At 34.2% G+C, this 17,959-nt stretch overlaps 1 protein-coding gene across 14 annotated transcripts in view; it reads right to left on the bottom strand.

Moving 5' to 3' along the window:
- Window positions 1-13,197, bottom strand: part of LOC113068998 (calcium/calmodulin-dependent protein kinase type II subunit gamma-like) — a 71,261-nt gene extending 58,064 nt beyond the window's left edge. For 8 of the 14 annotated variants that reach the window (XM_026241976.1, XM_026241980.1, XM_026241978.1 and 5 more), the window contains exons 1-2: window positions 12,979-13,195; window positions 11,729-11,823 (exon numbers count right to left, since the gene is read on the bottom strand). In XM_026241976.1, coding sequence (XP_026097761.1) covers window positions 11,729-11,823; window positions 12,979-13,043 — 160 coding nt within the window. In that variant the 5' untranslated portion in view covers window positions 13,044-13,195. Of the gene's footprint in view, window positions 1-11,728; window positions 11,824-12,978 lie in introns of all 14 variants that reach the window. The other 6 variants (XM_026241971.1, XM_026241972.1, XM_026241977.1 and 3 more) reach the window with 3 other exon arrangements.
- Between the last annotated feature and the right edge of the window lie 4,762 nt (window positions 13,198-17,959).

Below are 17,959 nucleotides of genomic sequence, written 5' to 3'. Positions count from 1 at the left end.
GTTCTGTCTCTAGAGGCAGGATGGATCTCGAGCTTTGTGCTGTGTGAACTGTGAAGGACTCAGACAGAGTGATTAAGGGACCGATAGAGGACAGCTTCACAGGATACAAAAAAAGAGAGTGAGAGAAATGTGTGTGTTTTGGGTCAGCAGTAGGGCTGTTTCGAATGCCATTTTTTGAGCTTCGAAGCTTAGGTGGCAATCAATATTGAATATTCGAAGCTTCGGTGGGTGGGGCTAAATATATAATAATAGTGTCGGTTTGCATTTGTATCATCTTTCACGACTTCACGTTTCACTCTTCGGCATCGTAAATGTGTTGCGGCAGACCCAGTGGAGTGCAGTGTTGCATTTGGTGCAATATGATCAGGTGGCACACATTCTTTAAATATTAATAAACATTTAATAATCTTTTAATTAGAACAGTTTCCGGTACGCATTACACGGGCAGGTTTATGCTCCGAACACGGACAGTGCACAAGTGGTACAAAACACAAAGTCTGTTGAGAGAAAGAACTTTAATAAGGTATTTAATAACGAACATTTCTTTAAAACGAATCCCAAAACAGAAATTAAATTAGTAACACACAGTGATTTCAATGAACTGTAATGAATAAAGAACACGGTAGCATGCTTATAAACAGTTGAATAAGAATAAATGAATTGTTTTTAAAATGACACAAAATGTATTATCTATTACAATTAGTTTTATTCTATATAAGGGATTTATTTTGTCTTATTCTGACTTTGTTAATTTAAATCTTTAAAATGCGCGATGCTTTTATTGAAAGCATGTTGCAATTAGCCTATTTATCATAGCAAATTAAGCGCATAAAAGCAGTTTTTTTTTTTTTTTGCCGCGTGCTACTTACAGAACTCAGGTGATTTTTCAAACTTGTGGTGCTGTTGTGGTAGGCCAGTTTCAAATCACATATTTGACACACTGCCTTTGTCTTGTCATCCTCACTTAATTTAAAGTGCTCCCAAACAGCTGAGGTCTTGGGCATTTTGTACCTATTCAGTATGAGATGAAATAAATCACTACGTTCGCCAACGGGCGGTTCAAGCATGAGTGAGAATGAATCCACGACGGAAGTCACGTGTTGAAAAAAAAAAAAGAATATTCGAATCTCAAAACTGAAAATTCGAATGCCACCCCACCGAATGAATACTAGAATATTCGATTATTCTAGTACAGCCCTAGTCAGCAGTTCGATCCAGAGAAAGAGGAGCACCCAATGACATTGCATGTTTCAGAACGGTGTGTGTACAGAAACAAAACTGTCTTAAACTGATTAACAACACAACCAACACACTAAAAAAGATATACAGATGTGTAAAAACACAATTAGAGAGTTTCAGATGTTGGTAAAATAGGTGTAACGGTAAAAAAAAAGTTTAAAAGCACAAATAACATTAAATCAAGAAAGAAATACGTGGGCAGCATGTCAAAATGTGATAATTTGATATCATGGTAAAAGTAGATATTGTTTGATGCAAACATATAAAATTATATTTTTATAATACTTTGATGTAAAATATATTTATCAATGTATAAAAATCTTAATTTACATTATCCAAAAATAAGCATTTCTGAAATTTAAATACTTTAAAATGTATATATACTTTCCCCCCCAAAATTATTATTATTTTTTATTTTATTTTATAACTGTTATTCAGTAAGGATGCATTTAATTGACCAAAAGTGACAGTAAAGACAAAAAAGAGAAAAAGAGAAAAACAAATGGTACAGATTCTACCATCACATGATATACATCATAACAGCACCCAGACCAACGGTTTTATAAATCTGCAATACAAAGAGAGAAAGACGAAGAGAGAAAAAGGCAAAACAGTGATTAAAACAACAAGCGAGTTACACGTGATGAACAGTAACTCAGCTCACATGACATACACTTCAGTACACACACAGTGAAACGTAAGGGCCCATTACAAGTAAATACAACAGAGCAAATATTTATCCACAGGAGGTTGAAGTGTCAGAGGAGTATGTAAGGATTCCTTTACAAACACTTGAGAAAGAAATAAACCTAACATTAATCTGGAGAAGTGTAACAGCAGTCTTCACAGTCCCAAAAGACTTCGAGGCGCTGGATCACACTCCAGATTCAACTTTACAAGATGGATTCTCATATTCCCTCCGCGGCGCTGTCATTTCTTTTATTCCAAGTTGGTTTCAAAGAGCTAAAAAGTGTCACGAGTCATTCTCTACTGGGTCCTTTGCTCTCTGCTGAACTAGCAAGCTGACTAATTTAGCATTTCCATTGCGTCTGAGTGTGTGGGTAGGCAGAGCTCTCCGATGCGGCGTGCCAGGGCCTGTGCAGATCTCCGAGGACCCTGGCTTAACTCAACCGCGCTGTAAGAAAAGATCGATGACTCAATGCCACCCAGAGTGCCAACTCACTAGCTACAGTTTTAGCCAGATAACACAACCGTCAGCAAAACAATAAATAAAAAATCCTGCTTATAAGATAATATATTTTATTGTTGGATTTTCAGCAAAAATAACTACATGTTTGGAATATGAAATAAACTTATATGTGGTCACTGCACACACATCTAGTCATAGTTGTAATGTTAACAAACATTTTTTCATTAAACAATCTTACATTTTGGTTTCAAAAGATACAAAAAACTAATATATTTTAAAGATATTTTTCAATGAATCATTGAATCATTGAATAATATATTTATGTAGCATATAAAACACCTTAGTGTTAAAGTTACAGCTTGATAAATTACGTAATATAAAATTACTGTTATGATAATTCAAATGATATGTGGTCATTGCACATACAGCGGCTATTTTACATATCTAGTCACATTTGTAATATTTTACAAACATATTGTTCATAACTTATAAATAATCTTACATTTTGCTTCCAAATGTTACAAAACCCAAAAATTGTTTAAGTATTTTAAGTATTATAAAGCATCACTGTACATACAGTGGCTATTTTACATATCCTGTCATATTTGCAATGTTTTAGAAACATGTTCATTTGCTATTAAGAATTGTACTTTGACCTTACGTTGAAGTATTTTTCATTAAATTACTGAAAAATAGACATAGTTATGTAACAAAACATCTGGGGGTTGAATTTTCAACAAAAACAACTATTTCATGATAAATACCATCACTGGAATATAAAATTACTCATCCAGTGATGTAATATTTTGTCATAGCGCCCACTCCTATCCCAGCCTCACCTCTGAACGAAGGCTTTCTCACATTTCCAAAACTGTAAGAAACAAAATAACACATAATACGTTAATGTGTACGTGGTCATCTTTAGGTAATTTAACTATTCCGACCACTATCTAGACAGGAAGTTACCTTCTCGGTTTTGGTTCCTCATGGCTGTGGGACAGAGCACGTCATCCGTTAATTGTGGATTGAACACTTCTCATTAGAGAGGAATCATATCACACTTAGCAACAATCGCATGCATTCAGCTTGGCAGCTACACCGTCCATTAACATTTTATTACAGCCCACGTTTTCAGCTGATTAGAAAGGGTCATTTGCATGGCAGTCAACATTTCAAAAGATAAATTGACTCGCTTTAAGTTTCCTGAGTCATTCTAGCAGGTTCCATTCACTTTCAGGACAACTTGGCAAAGGTTTCTGCCTGTAATCGCTCTCTTGCTCTTTCCGTCTCATTCCCTCTTTCCTGTCTCTCTCCCTAGAAGGATTTATGCAGTAGGTACCAGACGAGGGTCAGAAATTAACCAGTGCCCGGGGCGCAAACACTACCAAAAATGACAAAAATGTCTTAAATATTTACACTGGGAAAGGCGAAAAACAACCCTGACATTTTTTAATGCTTAAAAGTGCAATGCGCAAAAAAGAATGACTGTTCAAAAAAGTTCCTAAACACTGAAAACATAGTTCCACTGCAGTTTACCGCCATTGTCTGTTAGACTCAAACACAGCACAAAAAAAAGAGCTAGGCAGTTTACAATTATAATAACACAGTTACATACGCTACATTTTTAATATAACATTCCTGTGGCTCAAGTGGTAGAGCATTGCATTTGTAGCGCAAGGTTGTGTGTTCGATTCCCAGGGAACACATGTTAGGTAAAAAAAAAAATGTTAGCCTGAATGCACTGTAAGTCACTTTGGATAAAAGCGTCTGCTAAATGCATAAATTAATTAAAATATAGTTAACCAAAATAAAGTTAAATTGGGGGTCCATTTATATTAAATATTTCAGTTGAATATAGCTCAGTACAGTAATTCGAGATAATAGGATATAGGGTTAGGTTTGGATATCTTCTGCTTAATCATCACAGCTATTATTTAACACTGATTATAGAAATAAATACATTTAGTAAAATGATACATATTGTGAACACATAATTTTTTTATTATATTTAAATAATTAGCAAGTAGCACACATTCACTCATATTTATTTCATTATTTGAATGAAACTAAACTATGATTAAACTGAGTGGCTCTCAGACAGCAGTTCCAGGGGTTCCATTAGGTTTTAAAATGAAGGACATTTAATTATTTTAACATAATATGGTTATCAAATTAAAAGTACCCTCATAAAAAGTAAAAAAAAAAAAAAAAAAAAGATTCTGTAAATCAATTCCAGGAAGTTAAATTTGCTTCTTAATAAAGTTCATTTCTGACATTAGTAGGAACCAGAAAGAATTACTCCTACATCCAACAGGTGAGTAAACACATTATTCCAGCTCTACCTCCTAAAGCCTCGATTCTGAATCATTATACTGCCCCTGTTTTTCATAAACGCAGTGTGTGAAAATTGAGCAGAGCTCATTTTGTTGGGAAAACAGCAAAGCGATTGCACAATAACCTGATTTTAATAAGGCTATCACAGCCGAAGAAATGAGGAACAGAAGGGACGTAGTGCGAAACAAAATGGGAAATAAAGCAGGAAGGAACGAGAAGGAGAGCAATCGATGGAAGTTCTACTAAAGGCACAGTACGCAGCTCAGAACAAAGAGTGCCAAACGAGTGAAGCTGGAACACTCGCGGCTCCCGTCACAGAGAGAGAGGGATGGAAGAGAAGAGCAGAACAATGCCGCTCCGTTCCCTCTTTCTATCAGTCCTTGTAGCACCTCTACTTTCACACAATGGAGTTCTGAATGAGGCAGAACAAAGGGGCCGATCCCAGAGGAAGGGGGATTAAGATTTGAGTGGTCCTATACATGCTCAACACACTAGAAAAATGAATTCAAACACGCAGTGTGTGTTCCTCCGATTCATTCCTATCATGTACTACACTGCCTGATAACAACCAATTGTTGAATATGCTTTGTGTGTTTCCACTAGTGGAAGACCAACATCTATGGCTGATGCTGATATCTAGAGAGCAGAGAGGCAGATGGCTGATATATATATGGAAGGTATACACAATTTGGGATGGGAATCGTAAAGAATTTATTTCTGGATCTCGTTCAAACTCCAGTTCCATGAATGATTCTTATAGAACTATTAAGGAATCAATCTGAAAAAAAAAAATTATAATAATAACAATAAAAAAAAATGAAATGCAACTCCAAATGTGACAAATTTAAAACAATTGCAATTTACACAGATTTTTAAACAGCATATATGCAATCCTATAAATGTCTTATTAAATTCTAATAATAAACAAATAAAAAAAAAAAGTCTGTGGTCGGTAGATTTTTTTTAAATGTAAAAATAAAAAAATAAAAATCACCAAGGCTGCTTTTATTTGCTGAAAGGAGAAGTGAAAACAGTAATATTGGAAAATATTATTAAAGTTTAAAAGAATTGCTTTCTATTTTAATACATTTTAAAATGGTGCTCAAGAAGCATTTCTTCTTACCAATGTTAAAAACAGTTGTGGAAAAAATATTTTTTAAGGATTATTTCATGAAAAGAACAGCATTTCTATTTAAAAAGTAAAACTATAAATGCTTTTAGTGTCACTTTTGATCAATTTCACGCTGAATAAATATATTCATAACATAAAAAAAACAATACACTGATTTATGAAAAACTTCTGACAAAAAACAATGTACATCTTTAACTACATGTAATGAACAACTAGTAATTCACTTAGAAGAACTGACTCAGAATCTTTCATTCATGTTTCTGATTCACAGATTCATTTCTAAACAGTATTGCAGTCTTTTATGGAAAAGGAGTAGATTATTGATTCTTGATCCAATAAACAATACTATGACATGACTACTGAAATAAACATTTTTCACATTATATTTTAAACTGGCTTAACATCTCAAAAATATTAAACAATTTATTTCTCTCATTTCACTAATGAAATTTACACCAAAAACGCTTGAGACATACAGGAACATTGTGAAAGAGACTTCATCTGCAATGCACATACTTCACAAGCCTCCTTTGTGTTTTTTTGCAATCTCATCCAGTGGAACTAGCGGCACGGCAAAAATGTGAACCGGGCAGCTGGAAATGACTACGCCAATGACGAAGCGCTGGGAAGCGAGCAGTCGGGAAGATGCATGCAGGAGAACTGACAGTGATCTTAATGACCCACGACATGAAAATGCATTATAACGCTTCTGGTCAGATCAGTCAGAGGGAGAGCATGAAGTTGTAGGACAGGCAAAGCAATTCACATAGTAGAGGACAAGTCTTCAGACAGCACTATTTGATCATTTTACTGCAGGAGTCACACCCTTTTAAGCCATTTCAGAGGAATAATGCAAGTGTACACACAACATATATGCATTGTGGGTGTATGTTTGTGTGTGCAAACACGAGGCTAGAATTCGTAGAAAGCTATTTGGACATCTGCCAGTTGAACTGTGCTGTTACAGTCCCAGAGTATCACAACAGAAATTCTGAGGTAATTCAGACTCTGTGCCGGTTTTGTCAAACAAAAAAGCATTTAGGGGACTGGAGCTCAAGTCAGCTTCGGGGAGGTTAAGTGCTCTCGATAGTGGCTTAAACTGAATCCACTCGATCCGAGGAGCCGCTTGAATCTCCTCTGCAGCTTTCGTAACCATTTAAGGTGAACTTTACACAACATATGTCTGCAAAGAGAGAAAGGATGACCACACGGCCAAAGACAAACAAACAAGTGGAGTGTAAGAGATGGTTTTATGACATCCCCCTCTGGTCTGAGCCTGTGAAATACAATTAAATAAGTGGATTAACCTCAATACAAAAGTAATCCACCTCGCAAGGTAAGAGAGAAGAGGACAGATACATATATCATGTGAGAGCTAGACACTGCATGGGGGGGAGACTAATTTTCGTAGACTAAACTTTTTTTTTTTTATAAGATTCATCAACAGAAAGCACACTACAAACTGAAAATCCCTACAACACTCTGAATTTTATTGGATACAGTCATCTTTGTACTGTATAATTTCATAAATGCTAGGGGTATGTTTTTTTAAAGATGTATTAGTTTAAGTTTCACTTAAATAAGTGGTAAATTAATTTTACATAGGCTGCTAAGTTCTTCTTGTCTTTTTCTGCTCTACTGGTTTGAGATTTTTTTGCTATGTACATGAGGTTGTTTGGTTTAGTACTGATTGGATGATAAAGGCTGTATGCTTACACTATCCTTGCCTCTATATTGATATCATATGGTACATTGCTTGTCATTTTTTCTGACAGTCGGACTATGTGTGTATGAGTGAGCTGGTATTGATCTGTTGGTTCTATGTATAGCATCATTTTTAAGCGGATGTTGATTTTTTGTTTTTTTGTTTTTTTGATTGAGATAGAATAGCACACATTGTATATGTATCTTGTAGATTATTTCTTTTAGATTTATAGGTGATAAATTTACCATCAGTCCAGGGATTATTAAAGAAAAAAAGCATCAGGTTATTGAATTTTATTATAGGTTTATTGAATTTTAAAGAATTACATTTTAAAATAAGAAAAAAGAAAAAAAGAAAAAAGAAAAAATCAAATAAACCTGTAAATGGAATTTATCATAATATATAAAGTTTTTAATTAAATATATAAAGATGTCTCTTTATTTTTTCTCCCAATAATAATAATATTTTCTTTTGAAATAAATAAAACCAGAAAAAAGGAGAAAAAAACCCCAGCAGAAATTCCCTTTTTTTCTTTTGTGATTTCTCAAATGAACAGATTTAATTTGGCTAATTAATTTGTGCCCCATGATGCCTCTTTATAGAACATGAGTCAGCAAAGACCCTTTGGAAAGCGTTTGCACCCCAGTCGGGGGGACACGTGTCTACCAGACCTCTGCGGCTATTTCTAGAGCCATTCAGCCTTCGTGTTTCCAAACGACAGAAAATAAGCCAAGCTGCAAGCGTTATGCACACAGCTGCTGTCATTACGCCATACATCTCCTTGGCTCAGAAAACCCCTCCCCCACCTGCTAATAAGTCCGTCATATGACCGGCCCAGAGCACTAATCACACAAATGTTTATCGGAGATTCCTGCATACGGCGCGGGGTCTGTGTCATAAACAGGACTCAGTGTTTGAAAAGCAGTGGGCTTGTTTGACAGATCTGGGCAGTAGGTGTGCAGACGCAGTGAGACTCATCTACTCTAAGCCCCTGTCAGGCTCACGTGTTGCTTTTCTGCAGACGTGTGGTGCGCGTAAGGGGACCAGGCAGTAACGGATTATAGGAGATTTTTGTCTGTTCTCATCCACAACTCAGTCTATCAACTCAAGTCTCCTCGTTTGTGGCAACCAATCAAATACAGCCCAAGTGAACGGTTGCCTAGCTACTGCATCAAGCTCTAAGTCAAAACCACCAATGAGTGAAGCATTTCAGAAACACCACTTTAATCTACCCATGTAGATGTTTTTTTAATAAATAAATGGCCTCAAAAAATGTGTTTCCACTTTTTTAATACTTGAGTCAGATAATTTAATGATGTTTGGTACTATTAATTTTTTTTTTAAACGTATGCATTACATTCTTCTATCAATGTGAATGAAGCTTTCGCTGTAGTAAGCTTAGTCTGAATGAAATGTGTTTAGAAAGACAAGCTAGGTGCAAGTAAATATATAATACTGCTTTATAATCATCTGGTAATTAGTCCTACCTATGGATATGGTAATTTTTTTTTTTAAAATTTTTTTATGACTTCATGAAAATTATATTTTAAATAAAATTTAATAAAAAATGTTTTTCATATTTTAATATTAATTTAATATCGTAAAATATATATAAAATTTTTTTATAATAGTCTCTTATATAGACCAAGGCTACAAATACAGTAAAAACTGTAATATCATAAAATAATATTACAAAGCAAAATTCTAAATTTGCTGTTTACATTTTTTTTTAATGTCTTTTATTCCTGTGAAGGCTAACCAGCTATTATTCCAGTCTTAAGAAAGTCCTTCAGAAAATATTCAAATGACAGAGAATAGAGGATTACATACTTATTTCTGTCCATAAATATATAAACAAATGTAGTAACTGTTATGTTATATTTAGGATCAATTATTGCCATTTCCTTAGAAGCACTAAGAATCATCAACAGAAGGAACAAAATTCATTTAGCGATATCTGAATAATTGCATTAAATCAAATCATTAGATTCCCATCCCCTGCGAATTAATCAATTTGAGCTGAACTAGAATTAAATGCCCACACATCAGCGAAAGTTGAAGGAACATTAAACCAAGCATCCATCTTAAACAAGACAGGGATGAATTGAATATAGTGTTACACACCAGGATGACACCGTTCCTTCCAGAACCTCTGTATTAGCGGATTCCGTCATGCTCCTCTCGCTCTGCTAACAGGACGACTGAAGCACAGTCCCGGCTCTTAATTGGCCGGCCTGCTGGAGACGAGCACTCAACAAAGAAAATGGCTGTGCCATAAACAAGACCCTCACTGTCCATGCGCCCCACTTAATTTCACATTAGCTGCATGGAAAACTGCAAATCAGCAATTCGAGGAAGGCAGAAAGATGTACTGCACCAGCCACTTCACTTACTAACCTTCTGCTGTTATGACAAACAAGCTTCTCCGACCTGCTGAGGCAGGTACAATAAAACAAAACTACAACAAGCTAAAAAGGAATAATGCGCAAAAAAAAAAAGAAAACCAAATCATTGAACACGATTCACTTCCAAGTCAACCGATCATCAGTGGCTCAGAGCAGCTTCACCCAGGATCCAACACTGTCAGAATTACACACGGCAATAAAAAAAAAAAAAAAAAAGTTTACGATCAGCTGAACTGACCCAGAATCCTCCTCTGTGTATGACTCAGCTTATCGCTCTTTCTGACATTCCCATAATACCGCAACTTCACCCATTTATTCAGGGCAAAATATTAAAATGAGAGAAATGAACACATTCCAATGAATATATCCAACCTTTAACAAGTTCCGCAGAGCCTCTAAACACACCTTAAACCTGTCTGTTCCTGGAAAAATCCATTTTTCATTCTTCAACTGAAATGACTTAAAAAGATCCTTTTTTCCATTTTTAAGCGCCATCTCTTTTTTTTCTCTAATCAAAAGCAGCTTTCTTCTTCAGGAGCTGCGCAACAAAACATGTAAGTTCTGCGACACCACATGGTACTGATAAACACATGCTTGTGCAAAAATGTTCACAAAATTATTGCCAAACTGCAGGTGGGACTATATTTGCCAGATTTGTGCTGCAGACAACAGCACGTATTCTCATACGTCTCTTCAAGTTCTGAGGAAAAACAGGGCTGGACAGAGGCAAACACTTCTGCATGCTTTTAAACATGAACACACTGGGCTCTATCTGAAGGACTGTGACCATACCGGCAGGCAAGGTTTCTATACACAGCTACTGAGCTAAACAGGTCTGTTTCCCATTTAAGACAGGAAGCTGGAGACGTGCGTATCAATGGACTTGTCCCATTTTTAAAAAGCCGACAGCATTTAGTCCAAGTCACAGCCATGAATTCTGGCTTACTGCTTGTTAATGCTACCGTGTAGTTACTAAAACCAAAACTATTAAAAATTATTTTTGGTAACTGAAATAAAGCTGAAATAGAGCAAAATATAAATATTAAATAAAAACCTAAAAAAAATAAAAATAAAAAAACTTAAAAAGAAAATTCAATTAGACATGCTAACTGAAATAAAATAAAATTAAAGCTAAATATAAATGTATAAAAAATGAATTACATATACATATATACACACACACACATATAATGTGTTGCAAGTCAGAAGTAGTGGTTGAATCTGTGGTTAAAAGACGATGCATATACCTGAAAACCAATATAAACATATACCTTTACTCAAATATTTTCTAAAATTTCATTAAAAACTGTCCATTGACAAGGCTTTCAGTAGATTTGGCACCCGACAAACATCTACTTCTCTCAACCATGATGTAATAAATGCAAAAATGTACAAATACAAGCTGATATATTGGCCTGATCACTATATTTGTCTATAGTGATAGTCACAAGTAGGTGGGGTGTTATGGGGAGATTATTTTATTGGACAAATAAATGCCTGTGAGTGCAAACTGAATCGCCAATATTTTGGTCCGTTTTCCCGAATGACTTAAATAAGCATATACCTGCTACAAGGTAATCACTCACATACAGATGGCCTCAAATGAACAGACATGGACTTAAAGCAACAAAAATAAAATGTTTGGGATTATAACAACTTCAAGAGACAATGCCTTTTCTGTGAACGCTGAGCGAAATAAAACACAAAGCACTTCATCCCACTGCACTACGCACACTGAAAGAGTGCTGAATCGAACGCCTTACCTCTTGCTGACAGTTTCTTTGTGTTAATAATTTTAGCAGCATATTCCTGGCCAGTGGATTTTTTCACACATCTCCGCACCACGGAGAAGGCACCCCTGCGAATGAAGAACACAAAAAAAATTATTTCCCTCAAAAGTAAAAGATGCACCTGACTCTCGCAAACTTGGAAGAGCTGTCAGTCTTTGAAGACGTAAATCAAGGTGTTTATTGTAATTTTATGTAATTAATTTAATTAAATTTAACATGTTCATTGCTTACAACTCAAATATAAGTTACAGCGAGAAAAGAATCCTTGTATTGATTCAGTCCGAATTATTCCGATTCAGAACGAATCATTCCGATTCAGAACGAATCATTCCGATTCATTTACAAGATTCGACACAAAAGACGGATTCGTCCACAAAACATCGCGAGACATTTAAGTATGACAAAAAGAAGTTTAAATAAGAAAATGCTCTCATGTCTGCACACAATTAGACTTAACAACACACTGTCTGCTACATTTTAGACATTAGCCTCCAAAAATGGGTGGATTGAACAGCATTTCGCATCTGCATGTTAGTAATGCTCTTCCCAAAAGTGAGATTGAATTCTCAGAAAGGCGTCACTGCTCATTTATTGATTTTATAATCCCTCTTTATCGCTCCCTTCCTAAGATATTAAAGTGTGATTAACTGTGTGGGCGACATACTCAGTATTTCACTGTGATATCAAGTACACGGCTACACATTCTTTACTGCACTACATAGTGCACTACGCTGCTATAATTTTAAGTAGCTGCAGAACAATACGATTTAACCTCGGGTTACGAGCATAACACATTACATGCTGTTAATGTCAGGAAAAGTGACAAGCCAAATACCCAAAGTAACCGAGAAAACCTTCCCGTCCATCAGCAAGCCCTTAAAATAAAACAAGGCGTGAACACAAAACACAAGTGTGTACTGTATTCAACATTCTACACCGCAGATTCGTTACTCAGAACCACTACAGCCCTTTAAACCTGACATTAACAACGTTTAGAGCTTAGATCCGCGCGGGGGGCTTGATCGGATCCAGACCAGGTCTCGCGAGTGCAGTTCTGGTCTTGTTTCGATCAAGCTCCCTGTGCGTGGATCTCTGAGGGGTTTAGGAGTCTCTTTGCAAGTCATTTCCCCCGCTGTCAACCTCCAAATAAAAGAATGCAACGAAACAAACAAGAGTAACTTGCGCCGCTGACGTCACAGCGCTACAATGTTGCGCGCACTTACTTTCCCAGCTCTTCGTAAAGCTGATACTCGTCCGTGAACCTGGTCGAGGTTACAATTGTAGCCATGTTGTGTGTGCGTGTGGGGAGGGGGGTCGATGCCTCTGCTGCTGCGGTTCAGGTTTCGGAAGGAGAATCTCATGTGTTCCAGAGAGAGAAAGAAGGGAGATACTGACGGAAAGAGCAGAGGGGAGGGACTGGATGGTGGGGGTGGAGAGAAAATCACGCGAGACTCCAAACGCGAGACTTCCCTGCAATCAGCAAAGTCACGGGTAGAGTGACAGACCGACAGATCTTTTTCATTTATATATGCATTCTAACAATGGCACAAGTCATTTTTATTCATAAAATGCAACGAAAAACATTTAACTGGTTAAATTATGTAAATATAAAAATAAAAAGGTGTCAGAATATAATACACGTTAGAGTAGAATAAAGCAACACAACACAACATAAAAAATTTAATAAAAAAATAAAAATAAAAAATAAATAAATTAACTTATCTATCTGTAATATGTTTAATAATAATGTAAAAAATGTATAAAATTTATATTTATAAAATGTAAAAAATTTATACAAAACATTACAATATGGTCATTATAAAACATTAAAACGATATAAAAACTAAAATTTATTTGGTTGAATAATTAGGAACATGAAAATGAACATGTTCTTTATCTGTCTACATCAATATTCAAACGTTTGGGATAAGAAATATCTGGTAAGAAAATCGTATTTATTTATTCATTTATTTTATATTTATATATATATATATATATATATATATATATATATATATATATATATATATATATATATATATATATATATATATATATATATATGTTCCTGTAGCAAGCGCAAGGTTGGGGGTTTGATTCCCCGGGAACACATGATAAGTAAAAATTGATGTTTGTTTTTGTGAAAAGAGGGGACATCCCATAGGCTTAATGGTTTTTATGCTGCACAAACTGTATATTCTATGGCCCTACACCTAAACCTAGCCCTCACAGGAAACTTTGTGTATTTTTACTTTCTCAAAACAAAACTCATTCTGTATGATTTATAAGCGTTTTGAAAAATGGGGACATAAGTCTCCCTCTCCTTGTAATACCTGTGTCATACCCATGTCATTATACAGAGTTGTGTCCTGATATGTCAAAAAAACACGTCCACACATTCACACACACACACATACATAAATAAAGTCTTGTAGCTGGTAACTTCCTTTTTATTATTATTATTATTTATTTATTTATTTTGCCTTCACTAAATTATCCCTTTGCTTCTTTCAATAGTCTGTCAATGAACATGAGGTCATAAAAGCAGCATAGAACAATAAGAAAGATTTTGTTTAAATAGTTTTAGATGAATAATAGCACATCAGACTACAGGTCACTCAATATACATTGCTTTTGCTTCCATTTAAATATCAGAGTACTTTATATCATTGGCTGGCTATAATGCTCGTATAAAACCCACTGCATGCTCCAAACACACTTTCAAAAAGACTTTGCTTGTCAGGTTATCTCACCTTATAAGTGCTTCTCAAGGGACAGTGTGTTCTCTCACTCTCACGCCAGATTACATAGATGAAAGTCTGCTCTCCATTTAAAGCATCAGGCAAAGAGTTTTATCACGAAAACAAATGAGTAACAAAGTTATGGCTGCCGAAGATCCTTCCTTGTGATTGACTTTCATAAAGATGAAGGTAAAATTCATTATAGAGATTAAACATCACTTAGCCCATTTCATGATTAGCATTTAGTAGTTTGAATCATAAATTTAGTTTAATCCTAAATGAAGCTTATTTTGCCAAAAAAAAAAAAAAACTGTTCTATAAGAAATGCGGTTATGTGTCGTTATATTATCAATGTTCTATATTGTGAGCTCTCAGTTATTGGCCTGTGTAATTAATAAATACAAGCGGCATTCATAATTGATGCAGTTTTACTGTTCATCTGAAATATTCAGCACTTTCATCCATTAGTACATCATAAACATAAATCTAGTGTGGTCCATGAAAATGCCTTCAGTTCATTTAAATTCTAAAACTGTTGAGATTTTTCTATTTCTATTTCTAATCAGCAAATAAAACACACAACAATGGTATCATATATTTTACGTCTTCATTACTTTTAAAAGGATCACAAAAAAAAAAAAAAAATGCACCAGGAAAAAAAATGTTAACCAGGTCATTTTACATTTTAAAAATGTTGTATGTACAGTTTATGGAAGTAAAAAGAATAAGTCATCTTATAATTTACAGTGAAAAACATTTAATGGTTTTTCATTTAAATATATGTTTCTTTAAGACATGATTATTACAGATAACTAACTAAAATTAAAATCATTTTAAAAAGATAAACCAGTTTCATGAATTTCATTACTTGAAATGAACAAAATGTTAACTGGAATAATAATAACAAAAACTTATTTAAACTGTTGTAAAACAACAAAAACTAAAACTGAAATAAAATAATAAAGTCTATTAAAAAACCCTACTAAAGAGACACAAAAAACACACACACGCATACACAAACATACAATTTCTTTTTTACTAAAACTTAAAATTAACCATTTAAAATGAAAACAAAAATATAACAGTAAAAGCTTATGTACATTAGAGGTTTATGTTATGTGGTTAAATGCAGCAAAAAAGTGTTGAATTCTGATTCTTCTTGTGGTTTTTACCACTCTTTACCACACGTGGAGCTATTATTCATCAAAACTAAACTAAACTGTAAGTGGTAATTTTCTTTGTTGACACCTGCCCGCATTGCCTTATCAGAATATATGCAGAGATATCATGCAGAAAACATCCAACTATGAAATTACAAGCTTGACCTGAACATGCTGAGCATGCAAATCATTGAATTATCAAATATCATAATACCTGAATATGTTCAGGTATGCACGTGACATCACTCAGGCCATTTATCCAATGATATCAGATGCAGAATTCAACAGCAAATCAGATAAATAAACACATGAGATGAGGTTTTATCAAGACTTAACCACCGTCCAAAGCTCCCATTATGCCATCTCGATGAAATGACCAAACTCTGTGTTCAGAGAGATCATGGCAGCAGTGTTTACAGTTCTGATGTTGATCTGAATCAGTTGACTTGTTTGCAAAGTCTTCTTTACAATGGCAGCCAAATGAAGTATATTCCCCACATTGCTACTCATTCTGCAAGACATAACACTCTGGATGAAGGAACATAAATTAGTCATCAATCAATAGAGATCAATGGGCTTATTTTCACCAGACTGAAATTAGGAGATGGAGAGAAAGCTTGAAACACCATTCACTGCAATCCTAAACATGAATTCATATACTCTATGAAATATTCAACATTTCTAATGCATGGGCTGAATGATTTACTTGTGATGACATATTTATAACCTCAGTTTATGAAATCAGGCACTGAATATTAGATTTTCAAAAACATGTCTTTAGACACATTAAAAGCTGAATTCTTCATTGGTTTATACAGTATTTAATTTATTATATTTAATAAAATTGAAAAATGAATTAAACAACAGCAAATATTAAAGTATTTAAAATTATAAATTATAAATAAAATTAAAATTATTAAACCGCAAAGCCTGAAACCACTAAACAACAATTTGAGAAATGTTGATGAAACAATTTCAAAAATCTTTAATATTTCTTAAAAAAAATTTGTTTTATGTCATAATCTTCAAAATTCTTGGTTTCTTTTTTTAATACTTCATGGTTTTTAAACTACACATTACACAAAATTAAATAAACATTTGTAAATATGTATATATAAGTAAATATTTTTTAAATAATCTTTATTATATATATATATATATATATATATATATATATATATATATATGTGTGTGTGTGTGTGTGTGTGTGTGTGTGTGTGTGTGTAACTGTAATATTCATTTTGCTTTTGTTGCTTTTGATAAAATTGTCTGCTAAATGACTAAATGTAAATGTACTGTAAATTTATTTGTATTCTTTATTCTTTCAAAATCCTAAAACATGAAATGAAAAATGCACAGTCCAGCTGCTTGGAAAATAATTCACACATTGTACTTCACACTAGAATTCCTGAAGGAAGGTCACGTGGATCATGTTAAAGAGCAGTCACTCGGGCCTAACCTTTTTAACACTGCATCAGGTAGTGTCGCAAACATGTTGGCACATGTAGTTCCTTCTTAACCTGAACGTCAATGATACTTAGTATGCGACTTCTACATGTTGTCATTGTGAGAGCAGAGTGAGTAAGAGAGAAAGAGTGTGAGAGAGATTGAAAGTGACAGTAAGAGAGAAAGAGATGCTAACAGGTTGCAACAACAGAAGAGTGAGCTTTTCTCAGCTGTTAATGTCACCGGCTCTAATTTTCTGACATGTTATTGGGGAAGACGCTGAACTCATCTCCACGTGCTCCCTGCAGAATCACGGTCACTTTTGCACCTCCGCTCTCAAGTGCAGCACATTATCACATGTAACATGAAGTGCTGGCCCTCATCATATGCTCAGAGTGTCACAAGTCCCAACTGTTGTGACTGATCTTCTATCACTAGAAGGCAAGGCTATTAACTATAACTTATGCCCAGATATATTTGTGGAAATCCAAATAAATTTTTTTCAGGATTTTTTTGATGAACAAATTACAAAGTTTAAAGAATAGCTTTTATTTGATATATAAGTCACTTTTGAACATCTTCATACATATAAACATGTTAATTTTTTTATATTTATACACACTAAAAGAAAAAAAAAAGTAAAATCTTTAATACTTCTTATTTTGTGTCATGTTTCTTTAAATCTTTAAAGTCTTGAAAATAAATTATTATTTCATTTTAGAAACTAAAATATTTGTGTTTTTTTAAACTACATTTTAAACAAAATTGTAATTATTTAAAATTAAATAAACAATTTTAAATATCTATTTATTTTTTTTGTATATTACAATACTGTTTACTATTACTTTAATAATTCA

This window comes from Carassius auratus, unplaced genomic scaffold (assembly GCF_003368295.1).
Source record: "Carassius auratus strain Wakin unplaced genomic scaffold, ASM336829v1 scaf_tig00000450, whole genome shotgun sequence".
Taxonomy (NCBI): Eukaryota; Metazoa; Chordata; class Actinopteri; order Cypriniformes; family Cyprinidae; genus Carassius; species Carassius auratus.
The sequence above is the reverse complement of the archived record's forward strand: the minus strand, read 5'-3'. Positions and strand labels throughout refer to the sequence as shown.